This window comes from Macrobrachium nipponense, chromosome 5 (genome assembly GCF_015104395.2).
Source record: "Macrobrachium nipponense isolate FS-2020 chromosome 5, ASM1510439v2, whole genome shotgun sequence".
NCBI lineage: Eukaryota > Metazoa > Arthropoda > Malacostraca > Decapoda > Palaemonidae > Macrobrachium > Macrobrachium nipponense.
Window position 1 is genome coordinate 91078329 of NC_061107.1, and position 26849 is coordinate 91105177.

At 36.0% G+C, this 26849-nt stretch overlaps 1 protein-coding gene across 5 annotated transcripts in view; it reads right to left on the reverse strand.

Moving 5' to 3' along the window:
- The window catches only part of LOC135215504 (LHFPL tetraspan subfamily member 7 protein-like), a 93815-nt gene that overhangs the window by 21343 nt on the left and 45623 nt on the right, over positions 1 to 26849 (reverse strand). For 4 of the 5 annotated variants that reach the window (XM_064250304.1, XM_064250303.1, XM_064250302.1 and 1 more), the window contains exon 2: positions 21768 to 22503. In XM_064250304.1, the coding sequence (XP_064106374.1) occupies positions 21768 to 22161 (394 nt within the window). In that variant the 5' untranslated portion in view covers positions 22162 to 22503. Of the gene's footprint in view, positions 1 to 21767; positions 22504 to 22603; positions 22754 to 26849 lie in introns of all 5 variants that reach the window. The other variant, XM_064250300.1, reaches the window with a different exon arrangement.

Below are 26849 nucleotides of genomic sequence, written 5' to 3' on the forward strand. Positions count from 1 at the left end.
TGGACTTCACTATAAGAATGCAATAAGGAAGGTGCTTTCCGAAGGGAATGCTTTTTCCTGAGCATTTCGAAGAGTTGTTGGGCTGATGATGGAAGGGAAGTAGATGTGAATGATATGAGAGTACAAGGATTTACGAAAATATGTGAAAATGCTTGTGGAAGTCATTGTGAAGACTCTAATGAAGGTGATAAAAATATTAAAGAATGGGAAACACCAAGAGCTGACTGGATTACAAGAGTTGGCATGGTATAGTGATATAAGTTCTAAAAATAAAGACTTAATGCGATGTTTTATGTGCGTTTACGTAGGAAAGGCTTATGGCAGAATTGACGGAGAGCCTATGCAGAGTCTGATGAGAAGGTTTGGTTTAAAGGATATGTTGTGATTGACTAAAAGACTTTGTGGTTAAAGTGGAGCATATTTCGGGATAAAATACGAAGACAGGTGAAAGGTTTATGACAAGGTGTAGTTCCTCTCATGACCTACGAGTATAAGGCTTATTCAGAAAGTGCTGAGCATCAGTCGAGAAGATTGTTACAAACTTGAGAAAATTGCTGAGAATGCGTACAACAACCAGTTCCATGAATATTCACAGCAACTTATTCCAGGTGATTCCATTTTAATGTCACAAAGTGCAAGTAAAATCTCAAAATGGGCAAAGAAGAAGGTTGTGACATGATAATTATGTGCAAAAGGTAAACTCTAAAGATATCCGTAGGGATATGGTTAACTTACTTAATGAGGAGTCCCTCTACTATTCCATCATTGATGATTTTTCATGAGGCAGATATAGCACCAATGATGAACCCAGTCTGGATTCTCAAAAATGTCAGCCAACCAGTGGATGCCATTCATCGCTAGATCGGTATGGTTTTGGTGTGCCACCTCGTTGGCCGCGAGTTCGATTCTCGGGCATTCCACTGAGGGGTTAGAGATGTGTATTTCTGGCGATAGAAGTTCACTCTCGACGTGGTTCGGAAGTCACGTAAAGCCGTTGGTCCCGTTGCTGCATAACCACTGGTTCCATGCAACGTAAAAACAACATACAAAAAAAAAAAAAAAAAAAAACATTCATCGCTTGGTTTATGATGACAGCTCTAAGGCATTAGATGTTTGTGTATCCTATTTTGACTGATTTATGAACAAGCTCTCTAGGAGATGGGTATCTGGGAGATGGATACCAAACTAGATGATGACCTGACTGGAAACTTCTTGAAAACTCTTAATTAACTCATCTCCAGACTTAAGCATACAATACAACCTGAGACTAGTAACTCAAATTGATGCGAGGGTTTACCACTTCGAGCCTGAATCACAGATTTTAAAGTCCAATAGAAACACGTTTTTTCCATCTCCAGAAAATTCAAGCGTGTAACATCCGTTAGCATGGCAATGGGCTCTGTGGGTATGGATTTTGAAAGCATTGTCTTGAAAGACTTGATGGAAAAGAGTCAAATCTTTAACAGGGAGTAGTAAGCAACAGAGATGTGACAGTTGGTAAAATCTTTAACAGGGAGTAGTAAGCAACAGAGATGTGACAGTTGGTAAAATGGCAGAATGCAGAGGAAAGGTTTAAGAGGCATGCTACTACTCAAAGATAATTCATGCCCACCCACTACAGTTCAGTTCACTTAGTCGCCAATATGGGAACCATGTAACTTATGCGTACTTCCTAAACTAAAATCTCACCTGCGTGTTCGCCGTTTTGGTAACAGCAGTGAAATCAGTCATACTGGTGATGAGAATTGGTAGACCCAGGCTGCAATTTTGCACAATGGGATAACAATGCATGAATATCCATAGACCATAGTTACAAATTTGGGGAGACTATGCCTATGTCCTGCGACACTTTCGGGGTAGAGGCCGAGAATTGTTTGAATGACCCTTGTGAAGATCTTCATGTATCGAGTTTAGTGTGAAATCAGAGAAAGGAAAGGAAGAATCTGAAAATGTCAGATAGCCTCTGAGGAAAATGTATTGGAACATACTTAATATTTTCACTGGAGGCATGTTTAGCCTAGAAAAGGCTCACAGTCTGTTAGGGGAGGGGGTTAGGTTGCTATTATTCTGGGCTGCAACACTACCGTTCTACTGCAATATGAAAAAAATGTGATTTGTATTGGCCTCAAGAGAAGAGGTTTATCCGTAGTTTATGGGCCACATCCCTTGCATAGGGTTTTGTAACCATCCAATAGGTACTCTTCTGGTTCTGAAACACACACACGCACACACACAAGTGCATGTCGGGGATACGGGAAAATTTAATCAAGAAAAAAAGAAGAGAGAATTACAAGGTTTGGCAGCAGCAGGGATAAACAATATTCACCGATCCCAGGTCCTCCTGATTCCTGATGTTCGTAGGGCATTGCTGTGGGAAGTGACTACCCTAACATACTACTATGCAGCGCTCATGAGAGGAGTGTCAATCTCCTTCACTCCAGTGGAACAGTGATCACAACATTATCGATGGAATAGTGATACAAGGACCAACTTTCCGAGAATAGAGCAATGATTAGGTGAAGAGGAGGCGTTAAGGTCATCGATTGATTGATTGATTCTCTCTACTGCTGGAGGAAGGGACGATAAAAATCATTCCAAGTAAGAAAACAGTTTCCTAGCATTGGATGGATGAGGCCAATATCTAGTTCCTGAAAATGGTGACAACAAAATAGTTTGTGACATTAAACTAAAAACGTTAGTTCCTAGTTGCACATTCATAAAAGAAAGCTTTGAAAATGAAAACATTTTTTGATATGACCATGAAACATAAAATCACATGAGTATTACAGGTCAAATAATAATAATAATAATAATAATAATAATAATAATAATAATAATAATAATAAAAAATCGCACAATTTCAGTAAGTAATCTCGTAGTCTTTGTCACCACATCTTGGCCGCTAAATCTTTCAGAAGATATAGAACTGGTCGTTTTGTTGAGCAAGGCAGGACATCGCATTAGAAGGGAAGGTTAGAGAGAGAATGAACTAAGCCTGTGGAAAAATTATTGGTTCTTTTTCATAAAATATTAGACAAAACTCTGCTTTCCTCCTTATCCTGTTAAAAGCTGGAAGAGCAATAATCCGTTCAAAAGTGATATACTGTTTTATTACATATAATGAGGAATGTTGAATGATACAATGCGCGCCGTAACTTCTGAAACATAATTAGAAGTATGAGATCATAAAGTTCATTGACATGTTGATTTCATATGCGAGCACTTTTTTTCTTACGTGCTTAAATATTTTTGACGTATGCATAAAACAACGCATAACCTTTATTTCACAAGGATGAACGTGGTATTAACTTTGTTTAATTTTATTCTCTAAAGCCGCACACTAACGGAAAATGGCTTATTGTTCACATTCACACAGGCTAATACGCATATATAATTGTTTGTGCATATTATATACTTATATTCTTATATACATGTTAAATATATCATTATATATATATAGAATTATATATATAATCTATATAAATTATATATATATATATATATATATATATATATCTATATAGATATATATATATATATATAATAATATAATAAAATCTATATCTTAGATACATATAAATATATCTATATATACTATATATATCTATATCTATATAGATACATATTATATATAACGTATATATATATATGTATATTATATATATATATATATATATGTGTGTGTATGTGTATGGATGTATATATACATATACGTATGTATGTATGTATGTATGTTGTATGTTTCCAGCCAGAATCTCATTTCCTCATTTCACCCGCATTGAGTCTTGATAACAGAGGGGATGAGTCTATCGATCTCACAACAACAAGGTCATCCTCGTCATGGGTTCTCTGCCTCTGTTGCCTTACTTCCGTTAAAACTGGATTTCCTGAAGTTTAGTTTTTATCACTTCTTCCGAGTGTCATTGTTCTCTCCCGTTTTTCTTCTGTTTTTCTCTTTTATCTTTTCTTCATCCTTTTCCTGCTCGTTATTCATAAGCCTCTTACGAAACTTTACCTTGTCGTCTCATTCCTCGAGCTTTTATTTATCTTCATTCAACTTTATATTGCTTTCCTCCCTTTTCTACTAGCACGTCTCTTGCTCATGTATCGTTCTCTCTCTCTCTCTCTCTCTCTCTCTCTCTCTCTCTCTCTCAGAGAATTTACTTGTTACCATTTGCTTTATCAGAGAACACTTTTATTACTGATATGTTATTTTCTCTTGTTTGAAGCGAACTTCCACACCCCACACCCCCTTTGACAATAGCTTGTTATTTAAGATCAGTTGTAATTGAAAGATGCTATTCTTAATTAAGTGGGTGATTTAAGTGTTTTTTGTTGTTTTGAAAAATTTTAAACGTTTTAAAGTGTTTCTATAGATGTAATTCATTGATGACTATCTAAAATCATTTACTTTATCGAAAAATATTCACAATGGTCTCCCCAGTCCCATATTATCCAATAAAAGTCCCATGAACATGAAAAGGCGAATAAATGCCAGCCTAGACAAATATATAACCCAATAATTTCCAATTGACATTCACAATTATTCCTGTACGATACCGAACGTCTTCCGCCATCGAAATGAATAAAGATAAGACGGAGACACGTTGTAAACAATAACAATCAGAACCATATCAGGGCAGCATATCATAAACAATCATGAAACTTCGCCATAAGTCCAGTGAGGTCATTAGCTCAGACTGATGCCATCGTTATTGCAATAGGAATGGCTGCCATACACACACGAGGAAAATTTCTCTTTGGCAGTTTTTTTTTTTTTTTTTTTTTTTTGCCGGAATTAAAATATTGCAGAGTTGGTCATTCCGCGAGAGAATTTAGGTCGTTACATTTATGGGAATGTGACTGACACACGTGGGAATTCAGAAGTATGCGCTCGTTCTGGGAATCTGTTTTTTTTTTTATCTTTTATTTTTTGCCTCCAAAATTGAAGGTCATTCGATAGCAGTACCAAACGAAGTAGATTTAAAAAAAATGGTTGCGTTCACTTTTCGCTGAACCTTATTTTATGACATTTAGGATTTCCGGGATACGCTTCGTGGGGAGATTTTCAGTGTACTGAAACGAAAATATATTATTTCTAAATATACCATAAAATAATCAGTCTGCAAATGAAACAGAATGCAATGAAACGCATAGCCAAATCAAAGTCTATATTTTACAATATGAGAAGAAAAAAATCATCATTCAGGAACATTTCCCCAAATTAGCATACATACATTTTACAACCACCAGTAAAGTAAAGGGAGTAATGATTATTTCTTAGAGCTTTCTTTTAGTTCTCGAGTACCTCCATGGTCCTGAAATGTTTCCCATTTGATATTGGCTAACAGGGCTAAAGAAGCAAGATCCTCTCTCAGGTTTAAAACTAAGACAAGAAATATTTTTTATGGTTTAAAGAAAAGCTAAGCAAAAGGAAATTCCATTTTCACGAAAAACCCTAAAAAACATTATGAAAGCTATCCCAAATTAAGCAGAAATATATTCTTATGAAACAAAAATGACGTAAACTAAAAGCATTTATATGTAATTTTTCAATGAGGATGATAAAGAAAAGTAATTTATCCCTCTCCATAATAATTATACAGAATCATCTGCAAAATGTAAAGGTGCTGTGTAATTTAAGATTTAAATGGTCATGATTTCAGCGAGCAAATTATCTTCTGTGAAATGTGTAATTTAGTATTTCTTCAAGAAAATGCAAGAAAATTCTTACAACTGAGTACTGAAGAGACGAAATAAAGCCAACTGAAGGTGCAATCAAATACGCATAAAAGAGACGAGATATAGCTAGCTGGAGGTGCCATCAAATAGGTAAAGGAGAGACGAAATAAAGCCCACTGAAGGTGCTATGCCATCAAATAGATATAGTAGAGACGAGATAAAGCCAGCTGGAGGTGACATCCAATTTATAAAGAAGAGGCAGAATATAGCCCACTGAAGGTGCCATCAAATAGATATAGATGGGACGAAATATAGCCCACTGAAGGTGCCATCAAATAGATGTAGAAGAGACGAAATATTGCCCACTGAAGGTGCCATCAAACAGATATCGATGGAACGTAATATAGCCCACTGAAGGTACCACCAAATAGATATAAAAGGGACGAAATATAGTCCACTAAAGGCACCACCAATGGCAGTCAAGAGCAGGAACTAAAGCCGACTGAAGACGTCATCATTCACCTCAATCGATCATGAAACTCAATACCAATCAAAGAGAGAGAAATGAAAGGAATATCGATCGAGTTACGCAATAATCGTAAAATGAATAATGGGGTCATAACACTTCCCTTCTCATTCCGTCGGATTTCTCTGAGGTCGACGATAAGGCGCGATAAGGAGCACAGGCGATAGATAAGGCGCGAATATTAACAATGGCATAAAGCTAGCGGTAATGGTCGGCCGTCACGCTGCGCCCTTTTACGGCCGAATAAAAGCGTGAATGCTTAAGTGGGAGTCGCAGCCATGGTAAATATCATTTAGATATGGCACTGAGATAGGGTCGCCCTCCTGTGCTTGCTTATTCTATTATTTATTATGCTACTATTGGTTTCTACGTTTTCCGCCCATTGACCACAGAATTTCTTGGTTTTATTTGTTAATACATTAATAGTCAGTCATTTCAGCTTTTTATATAATGTTTATTATATTCTTTTTCTTTATTTCATTAAAGATGTGCTGGACGGTAGGAGTGATTTTGAACGATTTGATTAAACATTGGATGAAATATGTGGCAGAATTTTTTTTCATTTATCTATCTATCTATCTATCTATCTATCTATCTATCTATCTATCTATCTATCTATCTATCTATCTATCTATTCGTTTATTTATTCATTGTAGGCCAAGAGCATGCAGTATCACTGATAATTTCATTGGGGCGAATAAGATCAGTATATAAAGTATTATATCCCTGCTGATGACGACAATGGATTCCCCTGAAAGGGGAACAAAATGTCAGAGTTCAAAGGGATGTATAGTTCGAGTCGTAAGTCCATCAGTTTGTGAAGATTTACTATAATATTATGATTATTCAACGGTTTCCTTAGTGGAAATGTAGCACAGCTCAAATGTATTTTTGTCACAAAAATTCAAGGAATGTTCCGAAGGATAGCCAGAATTAGTCAAGATCTAAGCAAGAGATTAGCACAGTGAATTGTATTAGCACAGTACTAATATATGACGAAATAACTAGATAGTTTTATTTTCTACTATAGATGGACATTGACTTTTCCTCTGGCTTCTGACAGAGGGATAATTTTGTGAACATCTCTAAGTAAACAGACGTTGCCTTGTCCCCTGGTCTTTGCAAAACAGGTATTTTGGGGAATATGAGAACACCCATGCAACTGCTTCCCAGTACCTCTAGTTGATTATTAATAACCTGCTTACTCTGCAATTGCTTTGCATACTTTTGACTAAAGTGTTTTTCTTTCAGTGTAGCTGTGAGGAACTAGGCTTATCATCCCATGCTTTCAGTTTTTTGCTTATCTGACTCAATTTTCTAATTAACTAAGTGTGGTTACCTCTTTTCAAGTGTCACATTCAGTAGCATTCTGGAAGGGGACCTTATTATCATTGCATACTACTCTGGGTTGCGTCATAGCCTCTTGGTCATCTACAGTTTTCAGTATGAGTTCCTTTGCTTGTGGATGCTCTCCATGTTCTAATTTTTTTCAATTTATATAGTTCTTCATTCGTATCAACTACTTGGATTATACTTTACTCATTATAATTAGTTGCCAATAACGTGAAAATCTGGTTTGATTTTTATTTGCCATTGTTAGTATTTTATCCTCTTTCCACATATGGCCATTCGATTCCGCGAAATGCTGTCGCGAGTCCAAGGCTTCTCCCGTGAGAATGTATATATATGATGAATCATAACGTTGATGATGTTAATGATATGTAAACAGGCAATTATTTTGTGAGCTTATCTTTATGTATTTGATATTCCCTTCTCTCACCCTATCAGTATGTGTAAGCCTGTGTTTCTTCCATGCCAACGTTTGCGTCTTTTGAATAATAATAATAATAATAATAATAATAATAATAATAATAATAATAATAATAATAATAATAATATAATAATAATGGTAATGAAGAACAGTAGGAGAAGGAAAACCAACCTAAGCATGGCATGGATAGACTATAAGAAAGCCTTCGACATGATACCACACATGGCTAATTGAATGCCTGAAAATATATGGGGCAGAGGAAAACACCATCAGCTTCCTCAGAAATACAATGCGCAACTGGTATACAATACTTACAAGCTCTGGAATAAGACTAGCAGAGGTGAATATCAGGAAAGGCTATCTTCCAGGGCGACTCACTGTCCCCACTGCTCTTCGTGGTAGCCATGATTCCCATGACAAAAGTACTGCAGAAGATGGATGCTGGGTACCAACTCAAGAAAAGAGGCAACAGAATTAACCATCTGATGTTCATGGACGACATCAAGCTGTATGGTAAGAGCATCAAGGAAATAGATATCCTAATCTAGACTGTAAGGATTGTATCTGGGGACATCAGGATGGAGTTTGGAATAGAAAAATGGGCCTTAGTCAACATACAAAAGGGCAAAGTAACAAGGATTGAAGGGATAAAGCTACCAGATGGGAGCAACATCAAACACATAGGTGAGACAGGATACAAATACCTGGGAATAATGGAAGGAGGGGATATAAAACACCAAGAGATGAAGGACACGATCAGGAAAGAATATATGCAGAGACTCAAGGCGATACTCAAGTCAAAACCCAACGCCGGAAATATGATAAAAGCCATAAACACATGGGCAGTACCAGTAATCAGATACAGCGCAGGAATGGACGAAGACAGAATTTGGCAGCCTAGACCAGAAAACTAGGAAACATATGACAATACATAAAGCACTACACCCAATAGCAAATACGGACAGACTATACGTAACACGAAAGGAAGGAGGGAGAGGACTACTAAGCATAGAGGACTGCGTCAACATCGAGAACAGAGCACTGGGGCAATATCTGAAAACCAGTGAAGACGAGTGTCTCAAGAGTGCATGGCATAAAGGACTGATAAAAGTAGACAAAGACCCAGAAATATACAGAAACAGGAGAATGACCAACAGAACAGAGGAATGGCACAGCAAACCAATGCACGGACAATACATGAGACAGACTACAGAACTGGCTAGCGATGACACATGGCAATGGTTACAGGGGGGAGAGCTCAAGAAGGAAACTGAAGGAATGATAACAGCGCCATAAGATCAGATATGTTCAAAGAACGATAGATGGAAATAACATCTTTCCCATATGTAGGAAGTGCAATACGAAAAATGAGACCATAAACCACATAGCAAGTGAATGTCCGGCACTTGCACTTAACCAGTACAAAAAGAGGCATGATTCAGTAACAAAAGCCCTCCACTGGAGCCTGTGCAAGAAACACCAGCTACCTTGCAGTAATAAGTGGTACGAGCACCAGCCTGAAGGAGTGATAGAAAACGATCAGGCAAAGATCCTCTGGGACTATGGTATCAGAACAGACGTGACGTTGATTGACAAAATCAAGAAGGAAGTATCACTCATTGATGTCGTAATACCATGGGACAACAGAGTTGAAGAGAAAGAGAGGGAAAAAATGGATAAGTATCAAGACCTGAAAATAGAAATAAGAAGGATATGGGATATGCCAGTGGAAATTGTACCCATAATCATAGGAACACTAGGCACGATCCCAAGATCCCTGAAAAGGAATCTGGAAAAACTAGAGGCTGAAGTAGCTCCAGGACTCATGCAGAAGAGTGTGATCCTAGAAACGGCGCACATAGTAAGAAGAGTGATAGACTCCTAAGGAGGCAGGATGCAACCCGGAACCCACACTATAAATACCACCCAGTCGAATTGGAGGACTCTGATAAACGGCCCCCCCCAAAAAAAAATAAAAAAAATAAAAAATAATAATCTGTGTAATAAAAGTCCATAATTATGTAGTAAACTGCAATACTATATAACTAGGGATTTTTATTGCACAAACTGGTTTTCACGAGACTAAATTTCTAAGCAATAATAATAATAATAATAATAATAATAATAATAATAATAATAATAATAATAATAATAATAATAATATTTTCTAGTTCCGCTATTATTATTCTTCTTCTTTACCGGCAGAACTAATAATAATAATAATAATAATAATAATAATAATAATAATAATAATAATAATAATAATAATAATAATAATAGCGAAACCATTATGCAAAAATAACTGTAGGTCTTTCCAGCAGAACTAAACATTTTCCAGCTGACGGTACAATTACATTTTCATAATTTCTTTAATTTCCCCCTGACTTCTCCCTGTTCCTCAAGTTACCGGGGCTAATTTAAAGCGAAAAGAATTTCCCGAAATGCATTATGAATTAAGAATAAAATGAGGGTGGCGCACACTATGCTAAATGAGATTATGATGCTCGTGTCCTAAATAGCATCACACGAAAACTGGAAGAAAAAGGAATTACTCTGTTATTTTCTTTAAATGGCAGAGAGAGAGAGAGAGAGAGAGAGAGAGAGAGAGAGAGAGAGAGAGAGAGAGAGAGAGAGAGGGGGGGGGGTGAGTGGGTGACAGATGCTGTGGAGTGGCAGTAGAGAATAATAATAATCAAATGAAAACTAAGTGATCTGAGAGAGAAGAGAGAGAGAGAGAGAGAGAGAGGAGAGAGAGAGAGAGAGAGACTCAGTTTTCAAGATTATCCTGTTTATTGCAAATGATAAAACACGTTTTTTATGGGCAGTGATCAACCTATGCCAACTCTTTCATATATAACTTACTACAATATCAGATGGCACTACATCGAATATTCCAGAGGGTATTTCATAAGAAGCATACAATTTGTCAGAGAAGACAAATGAAGTCAGAAAATTCTTCTGATTTTGCGGGGCGTTATTTTGTTTCAGACTTCGAGATAAATATGTGCCCGCATGATTAAATGGGCAGAGAAAGCGAGCTAAGCTGGAATGAATTCGGTCTGTTTTCCTAAGCTAGAAGAAGAAGAAGAAGACAGAAAGAAAACGGGAATCCACACGTACCTTACTCGGAAACACTTCACGCCGAATTACACTTTGTTCTCATAATTTATCCAAAGACGAAGGAAAAACGGGAAAAAGGTGGAAATTCCGAGACACGAAAACTGATTACACTATTTAGGCGGGAAGCCATAAATTCATAAAACCCAGAACTGGAACGGACGTCTCTCTTTGTCCACCCGGTTATGAGTAGGCCTAATCCTTCGGTAGGCTTAGGGAAAGAAAAAGTGGAGACGTGCTTAACGGGAGAGAGATATATACGGCCTTGTCAGACATACCTGGACGGTGTATGTACCGTCGTTTATTTGCTCGTGAATTTATGCAAGGCATCACATTTTAGCCTTGAGGAGGAAGACAGGCGTCGTTATCCTTGCTTGTCGAGTCTCGTTTCCTTCCTTCATTCTCCTTTGCTGTGCGAGTCTGTTTGATAATTCTTTGAAATGGAGCGCTTCTAACTGTTGCTGTTTCTACTACGTCAGGGATGATTATGCAGTTGCTAACAAAATAATACTATGCTGCTGTGGATTATTCTCATATGAATCTCCTTTTCTTTAAAAGCACACAATCAAACAATATATATCTATATATAATATATATATATATATATGTATATATTATATAATATATATATATATATATATATATATATATATATATATATACATGCAATTTATTTTATAATATCAAAATACTGAGAATCCCATCTTGATGATAAAAGGAGTCTGAGCGTATATTCAGGTGTTCCACAAGAAAGTGTTCTGGGATTCTTGTGATAATTTGTAACAGTGACGTGAGTGGTGACCTTGGGAATGTGATGCTAGCAAATAATCTCTCACTGGTCTAAGATTCCTCTGATACAGAGGCCAACCCTCCTGCTTTCTACTCGGGTTACAAATGAGTGCTATCTGGAGAAAAGCTAAAAATAAATTGTGGCATTATTTCTTGTCCTCTAACAAGAAATCTAAAGACATGCTTTTTCTTTTCACATAGCTTGTCTGGATAGGCATATATTGTTACTCGCCCCTACTATGATGACTTGAACAAAAATTAAGGTTTTATAATGTTAAAGAATAAAACTTTTTCTGTACGGAAAAAAAGGGTACAGAAAAAAAGAAGCTTTGAGGTTAGTTATAAATTTTTAGCCTATTTATACCAATGGCTTTGCTGTAACGGGTTGTTGACTTTCTTTTTCATTGAATGCCCTTGAAGTACCTTACTTTCTCAAAGTTTATGAAACAACCAAAATAAGACCGAATTTAGTATTCTCTTGGCGCTGAAATAAGCTGAAACTAAGGAAGTAACATGAAAGATTAAGTGATGGCATATGTAATATTTAATAAAAGGCCTGTAGGTAAAAAAAAGAGAACAAACATTCTTATGTCTGGAAGAAGACAAACTGAATTAAAGAGGCCCAACTGCTCCTCCAAACGCAATAAAGCACTGCGCATGCCATGACATCTGGCCAAAAGCATCGATAATCCAGACTTTAGGAGTTCTTGGAGATTTCTTCTCATTATCTCTGGCCTGTCGTCTCGGATCCTTTTTTTACGATCTCCCATTAACTCCTCATGGTTCGACCGCCCTTGAGATGGAGAGGGTTGTGAGGTTAGGGTTGGGGGTTGGAGCGAAAAGAGAGGAAGCACTGGGCGTACCATGTTGACCTTAGAGCTCAGCTGACCTAATATCAAGGATCCTGGATATTGTCCACCGATAGGTCTTTTGGTTTTGCCACTTCTGCAGAAAAGTAAGGATTTCACACCCTCTATAGTGAGCTCGAAGAAAAATTAATTTTGAATAAGGTGAGTAAAGATCACACTTATTTAAGTAAGGAGTGTAGTAAACACGAATTACATAGATTACAGTGACGCGGTTAAGAGAAGAGACCAACTGAAAATTAAGCAGTGCCTTCTTTGCAACCCAAACTCCTTTGAAAATCTATCTTACTGCCGGTCACGAAGGAGAACGTCACACCTTGCGAGAGAGTATAAAAATCAAATATAATAGAACTATAGGATAAATGAGTTAAGTGAAAATCTGATAATGCTGTCCCATTTTATGACGTCCAATAGCCCTCAGCCTCCGCTTAATATGACACTGCAGAAGAACGGAAATAAGAGAGAGAGAGAGAGAGAGAGAGAGAGAGAGAGAGAGAGAGAGACGTGGACCTTATGCAACCCTCTGCAAGAATCCTTGCAAAGTCTGCAAAGGAGGGGGTGGGGTAGGGTGGGAAGGAGAAGGAGCAGAGGACCTCGCCTTGACCCCTGCAGTGGTGTGGCAGATGGGGATATAAAATTCTATTATCGTGTGACCGTGTTTCTTTTCCTCTGAGTAGAATGTTATTGCTTTTATTGTCTGGCATTGTTGCCGTCGGGTGCCAGGTGCTTTAAGGGCCGTTTTGGAATGCCTATCTCGAGCGCCATGAAGATAAGGGCTAATGGGCCTGAATATGTGCACCCTCTTTGCTTTCCGCTGTTTTGTCGTGCAGGAGACGATAACAGCAGTTACGGCAACAATAATCATAGCTACAGCAAAACAATAACTGTTATCTACCATTAGTGGATTGGTATAGTGATCGTCGCAGTATTTTCATCATACTTTATTTTACTTTATCTTCCCGCCACTGGCCAGTGGCATAAGGCTGATACAGTTCCTCTCTCCGTCTGTCTCTATCCTGAACCGTTTCCCTCGTTTCCTCTAGGTTCTGGATTTCTTCTTCAAGATCTCTGACAATCACGTCTATCCAGCTCGTTCTTGGCCTTCCCAGCGGTGTTCTTCCTATTTTCATCATATTTACCATAACTTTATTTATTACTACAGGAGCAATAGCAGTACAGGAAACGGTAATGAAAGTTATGGCAACAATAATCATAACTAGAGCTAAACAATAACTGTTATCTAACATTAGTGGATAGGTATAGTGATCGGCGCAGTATTTTCACCATATTAACCATAACAACAAGTTATTATTGCAGCACAATACAGGCAATGATAACAATAGTGATAACTACATCACACCAATATATGACAGCTATCTTAAAAAAGAGGTTATTATGATTGCAAGATCAGTAATAACAAATGATAACTACTATATTTACTAGAGATAGGTATAATGATCATAATATTATATGCGAATGATGAGATTAACAACGGCAATATCTATGGTATCACAATGATTACTACTATGTGGAACTAGAGATTGGTATAATGAGAGTAGTTTTGACACTAACGATAACAACAGCGACGTTATAAGAACGATAACAAAAAACAACAGCTTTGTGTTAGCAGAAATAGTTTTAATGGCCGTGTAAAAGTTACGATTACGCAAATAACAGCAGCTATATATGTGAATAATCAAAGGTAATAACTATTACCACAACTAGCATTACCAAGATAAGCCATGGATTATTAGACAGTCTATTACTGCGCACCAAAGCATTAACTAGTAAGCAAGGAGCATTCATTCAGATTCATTACGGAGAAGAGAAGGGTAATTTATTGAACGAAGCCACGTCAAGTTCCCGTAATTTGATGCTGTGTAATTTAGGAACCGGATTCTATGACAAGAGTCGCAAAAAAAAAAAAAGGAAAAAATTTAAATTGCATACTTGGAAGAATTACATGGTTTGATCTGGAAGTTGTGTTCGTGAATAGTAAATTAACGAGCTTCTTCTCCGAAACAGTAAGCGTAGGTGATTACGTTGGAAGCAGTTTTTAATTTCTTATGTCGGTTCCAGGTGCAGAATTTTTAAAACGTAATCATTAGCGTTGCTTTCAGTGGTTTGAATTCTACAACCGACAAGTCACTGTAAATTATCCTTTTCAATGCCAGAGACGTCTTTCAGTAAATGTTGATATATTTTTGCATCGATATTTGTAACTAACCTTAATTTCATTACAGAAATTAAGGTTAGTTAAGTAATAAAGTTTGAAGTAGGAGTAGAACAGTTGGCATAGAACATCGTCAACTTAAATCTGCCTGCTCCCATGTCATTCTCTGTCCCTATGTTCGTCAAAATGTTATACTATAACTTCTGCCTGTTCATATGTCATTTGTCCTTCTGTTCGTCAAAATGTTATACCATACCTTCTGCATGTTCCCATGTCATTCTCTGTCCCTCTGTTCGTCAAAATATTATACTATAACGTAGAAATTAATATCCTTTTAGAAAGCTTTTCTTTCAAATCTTGTAAAGCGCTATGGAAGGTTAAGGCAGCGCTCACACATGCGGCGACTCTGCTGACGCTAGCAGGAGCCCATGACTCGGTTCATAATGCGGGTGGTCACACGTGACAGAGGTTGCTCCCAGCTGCTTGCTAGCATGCGAAATTCTGAGTTCTATGTTATACACTATTATGTAATCTCTCTTATTCATGACTTGGCGATATATTCTTGTACGTAGTGAAGCTTTCAAGTTTTTTCGTAAATTTGTACAATCGTTGTTCACAAGGTTATTCTCAGTTACAGTATTTTACCGATAACTTTACAAATAATTTACATTTGTTTAGAATAAAAAGCTTTCCTATTGATTACTGAATTCATTTGAATGCGAATTTTCTTTTGTGAGCGTTCTAGCTATATTGCTATTGAATGATTGTTTCATTTTAACTATAGTATTCGCAAAAAACCTAAATAGCACGTGCGATTATTCATTTAATGATTGTTTTCTCTCATACTTTAGTTTCAACGTTTCTAAAATCATCTTACTGTGTTGCCTTTCTTACTGCAAACTATATATATATATATATATATATATATATATATATATATATATATATTAATATTATATATATATATATATATATATATATATATATATATATATATGAATAGCAACATCACTCACTGTCAGCAAGCACATTTATAACTATTGTTAGTTATATATATATATATATATATATATATAATATATATATATATATATATATATTTGATTAGTAATACTTGTAAATGCGCTTGCTGACAGTGATTCAGTGATTGTTGTTGCTATTGATATGACAACATCGCTAATGCCTGTTGCTTTATAGTGCGTGAGTAACAAAGCAGACATTGTTTACGACCCTTAATATTTATAGAACGTTTATTTGCATATTACAGTTGATTATAAAAATCCTCCCAAAAAGGGCACCCCCTATAACTTAACATTTTTTAAACCTTGATAAACCCTTAATTGTAACACCAGCTCTGATTCCTAGTATTTCCTACTAGGTGAAATAAAGGATCTATCAGATTGTTTATAGGAAGTTAAGTCCCAAATAGGGCAAACTTTATAAATAGGAGATCAAAATTTAACTGCCTATAACTTTGCATTTTCAGTGGAAAACTGACCGATTAAAAAGACATAGCAAAGTACATGGACAGTTTTGCGATGAGATTTTTCAGAATGACCGAATGGAGGCTTCAGACCAATCGTTCTACAACCTAAAATATCGTACATATACTATTGTTTACTTCATTGTTTCATTTCATATAGAATTGTTGATGTCTTATTAACAGTGATTATATTATATATATATATAATATATATACATATACAATATATATATTATAACGATATATATTATTATTATATTAATATATATATATAGATTTTAATATAGATATATAATGTAATTAGATAATCTATCTATAATATTCAAGATATTATATATATATATATATTTTAATATATTATATATATGTATATATACTGATATATATATATATATATATATATAATAGAATATATATATATATATATCATATATATCTGATAATACTGTATATATATATGTATATTATATATATTTATATAAGATATATTATATATATATATATGTATATATAATATATTATATTATATATGTAAAATATAAAAATATATATAAAGAGAGAAAGAGAGAGAGAGAAGGAAGCGAGAGAGAGACGAGAAGAATGAGAGAGACCAGGGCCTATGAGAGAGAGAGAGAGAGAGAGCGAAATGTCAAATGAACGCATTTGCATTTCAATTTAGGACTTACAAAAATTATTTCAAAATCTCTTCTTTAGGTACATTTGTCTATAGAAACTTATTATTTCCTATCGCAAAATATCACTTGATATTTTGTGGGATTAAACCTTTGACAGTTCCAGTGAATTTTTTTAACTTTAGTTATAAGTATAGCCCCATTTATAGTTTTAAGTTTGTAAACTGTCTTTCTCTTCTGTTTTGGAAACATTGACCTTGCTGGAAAGCCGATACATTTAAAATAGGTTAAACTGAGTGCTGCTAACGCAAAATTCGCCCCGGTCCTTGAAATCCTAGAAAAGGGCAAGGCATTTATATACTTCAATCTTCTCTATATCCTATGCGTTTTTAAGCTCTCGTTTACTCTTCATTTTTGTGTGTGTATCTGTGTGGCAGGGCGATAACATTCTTGGCTGAAAAGATGGCGCCAGGAAAGCATGAAAGTCAGATGCCCACGTATGTGCATGACGGAGTACATTATACCATTGTTACGAAGAACCTATGCACTAGCATATGGTGACCATTGCATGACAGAATCAACAGTGCGTGTCACCTTTTAATATCATTACAAAAGTCTGATGGATGAATTACTCTGAAGTACATAAAAAGTATAAAATTATCATGGTTGTTCGTGATAATTCACAACAGTATCGTGCATTGTATCGTGTATGTGTCGTGTATGTCAATAAGCACCGTATGTATAATTATATATATATTAGAATTATATATATCAATATTAATATATTAATGATATATATTATTATATATTATATATATTATATATATACATATATTATATACCATATATATATATAAAATTGTAATAGTCACAATGCTCTCATAACTTCTTGAATTCTTTGGTCTTTTTTGGATACGCTTATCACCACAAACCCTGAAGACATTTGAAGAAATTGTGATGTCGGGTACCGGGAAACGAACCTAGGGTCCCATTATCACAAAGAGGTCACGATGCCAACCTGACCACGAGAAGGATTAAAAATCTACTCCCTCTCATACATACATATACTTGTCGTTTTCAGATATACTTATTTGGCTATTACAATTGCATATGTATCTGGTAAAAAAATGACCAGTAGATTCTTCGTTTATATATTTCAGCCTAAAAAAAGCAACAAAAATGAATGCCAACTTGGCTACGACGGTGAGAATGGGTCTATTTCACCTCAAATAAGTAAATCTGAGAACGACAGGTATATGTATGTATGAGAGGGAGTAGACTTTTAATCCTTCTCGTGGTCAGGTTGGCATCGTGACCTCTTGGTGATTATGGGACCTGGGTTCGTTTCCCGGTACCCGACATCACAATTTCTTTGAACTTCAGGCTTTGTAGTGACAAGCGTATCCAAAAGAGACCAAAGAATTCAAGAAGTTAAGAGCGCATTGTGGGTATCACAATTGCATATGTATCTGGTAAAAAGTGACCGTTAATTCTACTTGTATATATTATATATATATATATATATATATATATATATATATATATATATATATATATATATGTGTGTGTGTGTGTGTGTGTGTGTATAGCATCGGAGGGTGGAGAGATACCAAAATCCTTCAATCTAATTTATTTCGCTGACGTTTCAGGACCATGTGTCCCATTTTCGAAGTTAAAAATTAAAAGAACAACAGAACTAAAAACAGACTCAGATTAAAACATGATAAAAAGTTATTTCTTAACAAAATGTAAAGGGAGGTACAAGAGAAGGGAACAGAGGAGTCGACGTGGACTGAGTATTTAATTGAGTTACCAGTTGTTTAATAAAAAGAGATTCGAGTGTTGCCAATTGGTGTTGACGACACATTCCTATTATTTAGAAATAAAGATCGGGCAGACGAATTCCTAGAACTTGTCAATCAAATGCACCCAAATATTAAGTTCACAATCGAATATGAAAGTGAAAATAAACTGCCCTTCCTTGATGTGTCGATTTTTAGACTTGACGAACATTTTAATACCGCTGTTTTTAGGTCTGGGTTTTAACTTTTACAGCCACTGCTTTTTTAATATCAAGTTAAATTCGCTGTCTACTCTCTTCCACAGGGCATTTACTTTAACATCCAGGTGGAATACGTTTCACGAAATTATGTTTCTCCATCAGTACTTTGTAAATAACTGTTTTCCATCGGAACTCTTTTACAAACAATTGCGAAAATTTCTTAATAATATTTTCCACCCACAGTTTGAACTGCCAACTGTACCAAAACTACCTCTGTACGCTAGTGTCCCCCTAATCTATGATAGACACTTTTATCACGAATTGGCACTTATTGTAAGCAAATACCTACCGGCAGTCAACCTAAAACCGATTCCATGTAACCCAATGACCATCAAGTCCTTGTTTAAATATAAGAAGAGTCTACTTCCTTTGATGACCTCGAGAGTCATATATTTGTTTAATTGCCCCAGATATGACCTGGGGAAGTACGTGGGCTCCACCCAGGGGTTATTAAAGGTAAGATTGGATTCCCATCGTGGAGTTAGCTATCGTACGGGTGTCAAACTATCAAACCCCGAATTTTCCTGTATTAGAGACCATGGGAAAAAATGCAAAATACAATACTATTGATTACAAGGATTCCAAAATAATGGGCAAAGCTCCAAACGAACATCAATTGGCAATACTCGAAACTCTTTTTATTAAACAACTGGTTCCCCAATTAAATACTCAGTCCACGTCAACTCCTCTGTACCTCTCTTGAGTTTCCGTCGGAACCAAAGCGGACCCTGACAGTCACTCAGCTTTTGCCTTCAGCACTACTGGTGATTACTGTTCCCTTCTCTTGTACCTCCCTTTACATTTTGTTAAGAAATAACTTTTTATCATATTTTAATCTAAGTCTGTTTTTAGTACTGTTCTTTTAATTTTTAGCTTCGAAAATGGGACACATGGTCCTGAAACGTCAGCGAAATAAATTAGATTAAAGGATTTTGGTATCTCTCCACCCTCTGATGCTGCTTATCTGGTTTCAAGCAACCGTCTTCAACTTTAGTACTATATATATATATATATATATATATATACTATATTATACATATATATATATATATATATAATATATATATATATATATATATATGTATATATATATATATATATATGTGGTATATATATGTATATATATGTATATATATATATGTATAATATATATATATATATATATATATATAGTATATGTATATATATATATATATATATTATATATATATATATATATGTATATATATATATATATATATATATATATATATTATATATTCAGATTTATATATATAACGAGTATTCGTGACTCCTACTCGGTCCTTAGGGGACTTCCAGGTTCCTATTTGGACGGGGTCTCATTGGAATTAGTGCATTTTAAATTTGAGCTTGATCTTGGCCCTGACGCATCTGCCAAATTACTACGCAGGCGCGGGCATTTAAAGCTCCAATCGCGCAGGCGCAGCATGAGAGAGCTGAAGCTGTTTTGCAAGTAACTAAGTATATTTACACGGGTGAGGGTTGCACTCAGCAGTTGTAATGCGAAACAATATTAGGTAAACTCTAATTTAGGACTTTATGCGATGTTCTACTTATAAATGATTTTAAATATTTTTTTAAACATTCATGATTACTGTGTACGATATTATACTTTTCAAAAGAATATTTACGAACAATCTCCTTGTAATTTTCCAAAATTGCTCAAAGTTAAATTACCACAACTAGAGATAAATGTAGACAAAACCATTAATTTGCAATGCTTAATAATCTCATTTTTCTGGTGATCGTTTCCAGTGTTGCACTATCGTTTATTTTGTTTTATTATCAAGCCCAATATTTTAGAGATACGCATAATGGTTATATGTTAAGAAATTATTTCCTAAGCTATTATTTACATGAAGTTATTTTAAACATAATAGATAAACTCCACATATGGCAACTGTTAAAAACTAATCAAGAGGCTCATAATGCTCCCTATCAAGGCTAATACAAATGGCATTTACATGCACCTGCTGTTGACTGTTTCTCTCGACGCTCAGATTACATATGTCGACACCCCTACCGTTGTTTTGTATAGCATGAAAATTTAAGCAACCATTTGTTCGAAGCCATTTGATAAGAACGAATTGTTGCAATGTTTCTCTGACGGATTGCATTTGACTCTCAAAAGGCTTTGAGAGGAGGCACTGTATTCAACCTATCAGGTCTCGCCATAAATATAGAAATGGCTATTTTATAAAAATTTTGCATGTGCAGATAATTCAAACTTATTTTTCTTAAATCTTAATAAAGCTATGCATTGGGCAACAAATCAGTTTCCTATTACTGCCGTTTGATGAGCGATGTATCTCCTTTTAGAGTGTTTGCAGAAAGATTTATCCAAAGTAGGAGGTACTTTGAAATATCCGAGATTAAAATTTCAATATCTAACTCTTCTGATAATCAGGGGCAATTAAATTCAAACTTGAGCCTGCTCCTGCCTGCAGATGCTAAATCACTTTTTGCGTGAACGTAACCTTAAAATTTAATTTCACATTGCATTACAGATAAATTAGCAAAAGGCTGTAAAGAAAAGAAAAGAAAAGAAAAGAAAAGAAAAGCGATGCATTAGGGAACCGATTCACTTACTCTGGGTTATAGGATGGAGAATTTATGAATGGAAATACTGACTGAAAGGAAATTACCTGCCGCCGCCTGTATGTTGCCAGCAACGTGGGCGAGGGCTGCACGGGCGTGAGTCGTGGGTAGGACAGGCGCCACGAGAGCCGACAGACCCGTGACGGCTAGGAGGGTCCCGCCCCCGCCGTAAAGGGCGCCCACCATCACCCACACTGCCGAAGGCAATGCTCCGTCATTGCCCGATACGCTCTGTCCAACGGCGGCGCAACGTTGGTCGTCAAATCCGCCCACGCACCACGCCCACACGCCGAACATCACGGGCGGCGATGGCGAATGGCGGACGAACCATGTGGGCGTGAAGAGGGCGGCCAGCGATGCCAGCGCCACCAGGAGGGTGACACTCGCCCAGAGTGCCACCACGGGCCATGATGTGGCCCACGTCCACCCGCGGACCTTCATCACATATTAAAGAGAGTGGAGGAAGAACGTCACCTTCCCTTCATAGATTGCGGGGATTCGATTCTCTCACTTCCGGTCCAATTTCCAGAATTTCGTCTCGTGATCTACATTTTCCCCCTACTTCTTGAGTCATTAGTTCTTTTTCTACATCGCTTTACATCACTCATTAGTGTTCACACCATTTCCAAGATCTGCTGAGGTTTATGGTTTTGCAAAGTCACTGTTTTTAATGTTTTTATCAACTCTAAATGTTTCCGTCGAATTCGCTTCTTAATACTGTATCGAAATTTAAAATGTCGTTCCTTAGTTTTTACCGGTTATATTTTTATCACTTTTAAATACCTGGTATTAAAAAAAAGGATTTATTTTTAATAATTTAAAGCCGAAAAAGTATTCTCGTATTCACAATAATTAGCAAAACATATCCGAGCAACCAACTTACTCGAAAATTCACGTGTACCATAAAAAAAAAGTTTTTTTTTTTAACGTGTTATTCTATTTTTTAATCAAATGAAAACATAACAACATCAATGATGTTAAATAGGTGAATTATCTCCTTCAGGCAAGGTTATTATCTTGCCACGCCGTTCGTCTGCAAAGAAAGAAAAAACATATATTAAAGGTTAATTATCATTTGTTAGCCAGAACAGGATTCACAGAAAATATTCCACTTTGTTGAATTTATGTCCTAATACAAAAATAGTCTTGAAAATTTCAGCATTTTGTTATTGGAAAAAATTTTCTGAAAAAAGCCAAAGTAGCAATTTCTAATAAATAAAATTTAAATATAACGAAATTGTTGCCTCATAGATTCAATCTAAAAACTCTCTTTTTTTCTTCAGGAAAAAAATGCATGTTTACCAACGAGAGTCTAGTTTGCTCGAATTTGTTTTATCACATTCATTAGCGAGTTGAAGGTTTTTAAAATAACAACAGCGAAAAAAATTTTGCTTCCTTGGTTTTCTTTCTTAAATGACACTTAATTACAGCTCGAAGCTACTTAAGGATAAGCAAAAGGAAAATTATGGTTCCTTAGAGGAAGTAAAGGAGGCAGCAAGCAATGCAAAGAAATGTATGACTGTTTTGCTCAAAATATCTTAACAGTACACGAATACAACTTGGGTATACAATCAACTGACATGAAATTTTTTTATATGTTTCATATTTCTCGCATTTTTCTGTCTTTGTCTGACATAGTCTATTAGAGCGTATAATTGTATAATTATGGAAGGGCTTTGTTCCTAGGAAAGTGTATGGTACCATCCCAAGTACAGTAAAACAAGGGAAGAAAGTCCTTAAGACGTAATGCAGTAATTCTGTCATATAGGTAATGTTCTGTTGTGTGTAAAATGTTGCGGGAAGGAAGAAAGAGTGACATGAATTATACATTGTCCTAAATTTTCCATTTCGTTGCAACAGTGATATCAACAGTCTGGATAGCTAATTTGATAACCACCATTACTGATCCCTATATACCACTTTGTAACCACACCTAAAAAACTACCCTTATATTGATATACTATGAAGCTGACTAAACACAACTTAAATAGATTTTATACCACTCACCAAACAATTTAAAAGCTAGCCATATACCAATAACAACTTACACTTTGTCACACAACAGCCAAAAACAAACACACACACACACAGACACACAAACGTAACTTTACTCCACTAAACAGCTAAGCCTAAAAAAACCTGACAGAACTAGCATGACACCACCCAACAACCAAAAGAGATTAAATGAAAAGTAACACGAGACAAAACAAAACCAAGAGCAGCAGCGGCACCGCAACGAAATGTCAACAGAAAATTCAGCTAAAACTGTACGTTCGACCACGCCCTATTTCATCACTCCGTCCTTTCGTGACTCCACTGGTGAGTTGCAGTGTTGACCTCGTCATGAACGCGCATTTACCCGGCACTCATGGCTGTGATAAAATGGGTCGTCTTTGAAATGAGAGTCTCCGGGTAAAATATGATGCTCAAGATAATCAGCGGATGAGCGGGCAGCAAGGATACTTTGGGGGATTACAGGGGAATGGGTGGTCATCTAAAACTAAGTTGCTTGACTAGCGTTGAACGAACATGGGCTAGATGGCTTCCCTGATAGAATGGCAGGTATTGCAGGGGGCGAGAGCTGTTTGGAAAACTAATTATGCTCAATTAAGGGGTGAATTACCTTCATACCGATACCCTCTAATGGTGAGTAATTAGAAAGCGCTGAACGTGTCGAGATATTTATAAGCCTGTGAAAGAAATGAATTTGCAGACCACCTTTTCTGTGTTCTTTAAAAAACCTCTGTTTTGCATGAGAAAGGCTCATTCCACATCATGACTCTAGAGATATAAGGTGTGAATAATAAGGAGAGATTATATGTACCTACGTCGACGTTGACAAGAATATAATGTGACTAAATAGTGGCTGTTCCTTCGGGAGAGGGCTGGGGACAAAGAGAGGAATAGGAGAGCCTATTTTATAAAAAATAAAGCATTAAAAAAGAAAATGGAATTAAAAAAGACTGTGATAAAGTCTCTCTTTTCTTTTCTTTTTTTTACGAAGAACCATGTCTTGATATGATATGCGCCCTAAAGGATAATAAAAATAAATGCTTGAATTTATACTTCAGTGTTTAGTTTTCTGAGATGGCTTTGTCTGTCCGTCCGTACTTTTTCTGCCCGCCCTCAGATCTGAAAAACTCCTGAGGCTAAAGGGCTACAAATTGGTTTCAATCATCAAACATACCAAATTGCAATCTTCTAGCCTCAGTCGTTTTTTCTTTAAGGTTAAATTTAGCCACAATCGTGTGCTGGCAACGAGACCACCGATGATAGATCTATTTTCGGTGTAACAGAATACTCGATTATGCCGAAGAAACTTCGGTGAATTGTTTACATGTTGAACGTTGTACGTGGAGATTAAATACCTTGTTTAAAATATGCACCCTTGTATTAACTAGAGGTTCTAACAGAATAATCCACTCTTGGTTCCTTGAACACACGTGGGCCTTCACCGTCCTATGGCCAAAGCGCCGAATGAATTATGGATTAAATGATTTACCAGTTAAATGGCGTTCGATCGAATGGCGTTTAATTTGATCGCCATTACCGCTGGACGAGATAATTCCCGCAATTCTCTGCGGCCGTTATTTCGGGATCCCTGGCCATTCACGAGCACATGGTGAAGTAAATAAAACGTTGAGACCTTAATTTCTAATAATGAAAGAAAATACTTATGATAAATCTGCACAAAATTTAATGGTTGGCACTTTATTATTGTTCTATATTTTGTGTTGAAATGCAATACACAAGAGGTAATTTAATATGAAGAACATTATTTACATGAGAGCAGAAAATTACATTTATACAAAAAAATCGCGTAGTCAAATTACAGGGGTTTCATGAGAAAATTTACGCAAAAATCGTTGCAAGAAAAATGCCAAGAAATGCTGAAATGATGTTAGACTCAGAATATAGAACAATGTTAGATATTTGAGCGTTAAGCTTTCACATTAAAATTTTTATAATAGAACAATGTTAGATATTTGAGCGTTAAGCTTTCACATTAAAATTTTTATAATGAGGGAGGGAAGAACAGATTGATAAAAGAAATTAATGTAAATAACGCGTGTGAAGGATATAGTGACGATGCAGTACAAACTGTCATCGGATATCCAACAAAAACAATCAAAAACAACAACAAGAACATATCTCTCGGAATCCATCTCATATCAGTCTTTGGCCGAAGCGTTGGATAGAGCAAATGACAAGAGACGCCCTCGGGAAACCTAAATGAGTCACTCTTTCTTATGCAAATGCGTCATTTAGCAAGCCTTCGTCTGCCTGCGGTCATTTGCTTGGTTATTGGATTTCTGCTGATGCCGCGAAATGGAGTGGAAGTAGAGGATAATAATAAACAAATGAGGACTAGGTGATCTGGGAGAGAGAGAGAGAGAGAGAGTGAGAGAGAGAGAGAGAGAATAATAATAATAATAATAATCAAATAAGAAGCAGGTGATCTGAGAGAGAGAGAGAGAGAGAGAGAGAGAGAGACTAGTAGCATGAAGCAAATCTTTCTTTGGGGAAAATCTAAAATAATGAAAAGGCAAATATAGGAACAAAGTATTAAAGGATAAGAAAAAGTACACATAATCCTTCCCACAAAAAAGACACGCACATACAGGCGCGCGCGCAAGCATACTCACACTATAAGGAGTCGAATTAAATTAAATAGGAATGGAAGAAAAAATTAGATGGGGATGAATGAAGAGCTAAAGGCTGAGATACAAATTAAGAGCTCTGGAGAAATTTAGAATGATTCCGCCTGGAACTATAATATATATATATATATATATATATATATATATATATATATATATATATATATATATATATATATATGAAGAACATATGCTAAAACAAACGTTGAAATAACGCAGTGAATAAAGAGACAATCAACGGTGAAACCACACTTATATTTTATCAAAGAAAAAATACAAAAGAATCCTTTTCTGGCTACAATGGAATGCATTCATTCTTGGTTTTCAAAGTACGCGTTAACACGCAACTGAAATGTGTTGGTTTTCTCTGCCATTTGAGTCCGTGTCTGGAGACACTCACACACACACATACACAAAAGGAAGAGAGAGAGAGAGAGAGAGAGAGAGGGAGAGAGGGAGAGAGAATTA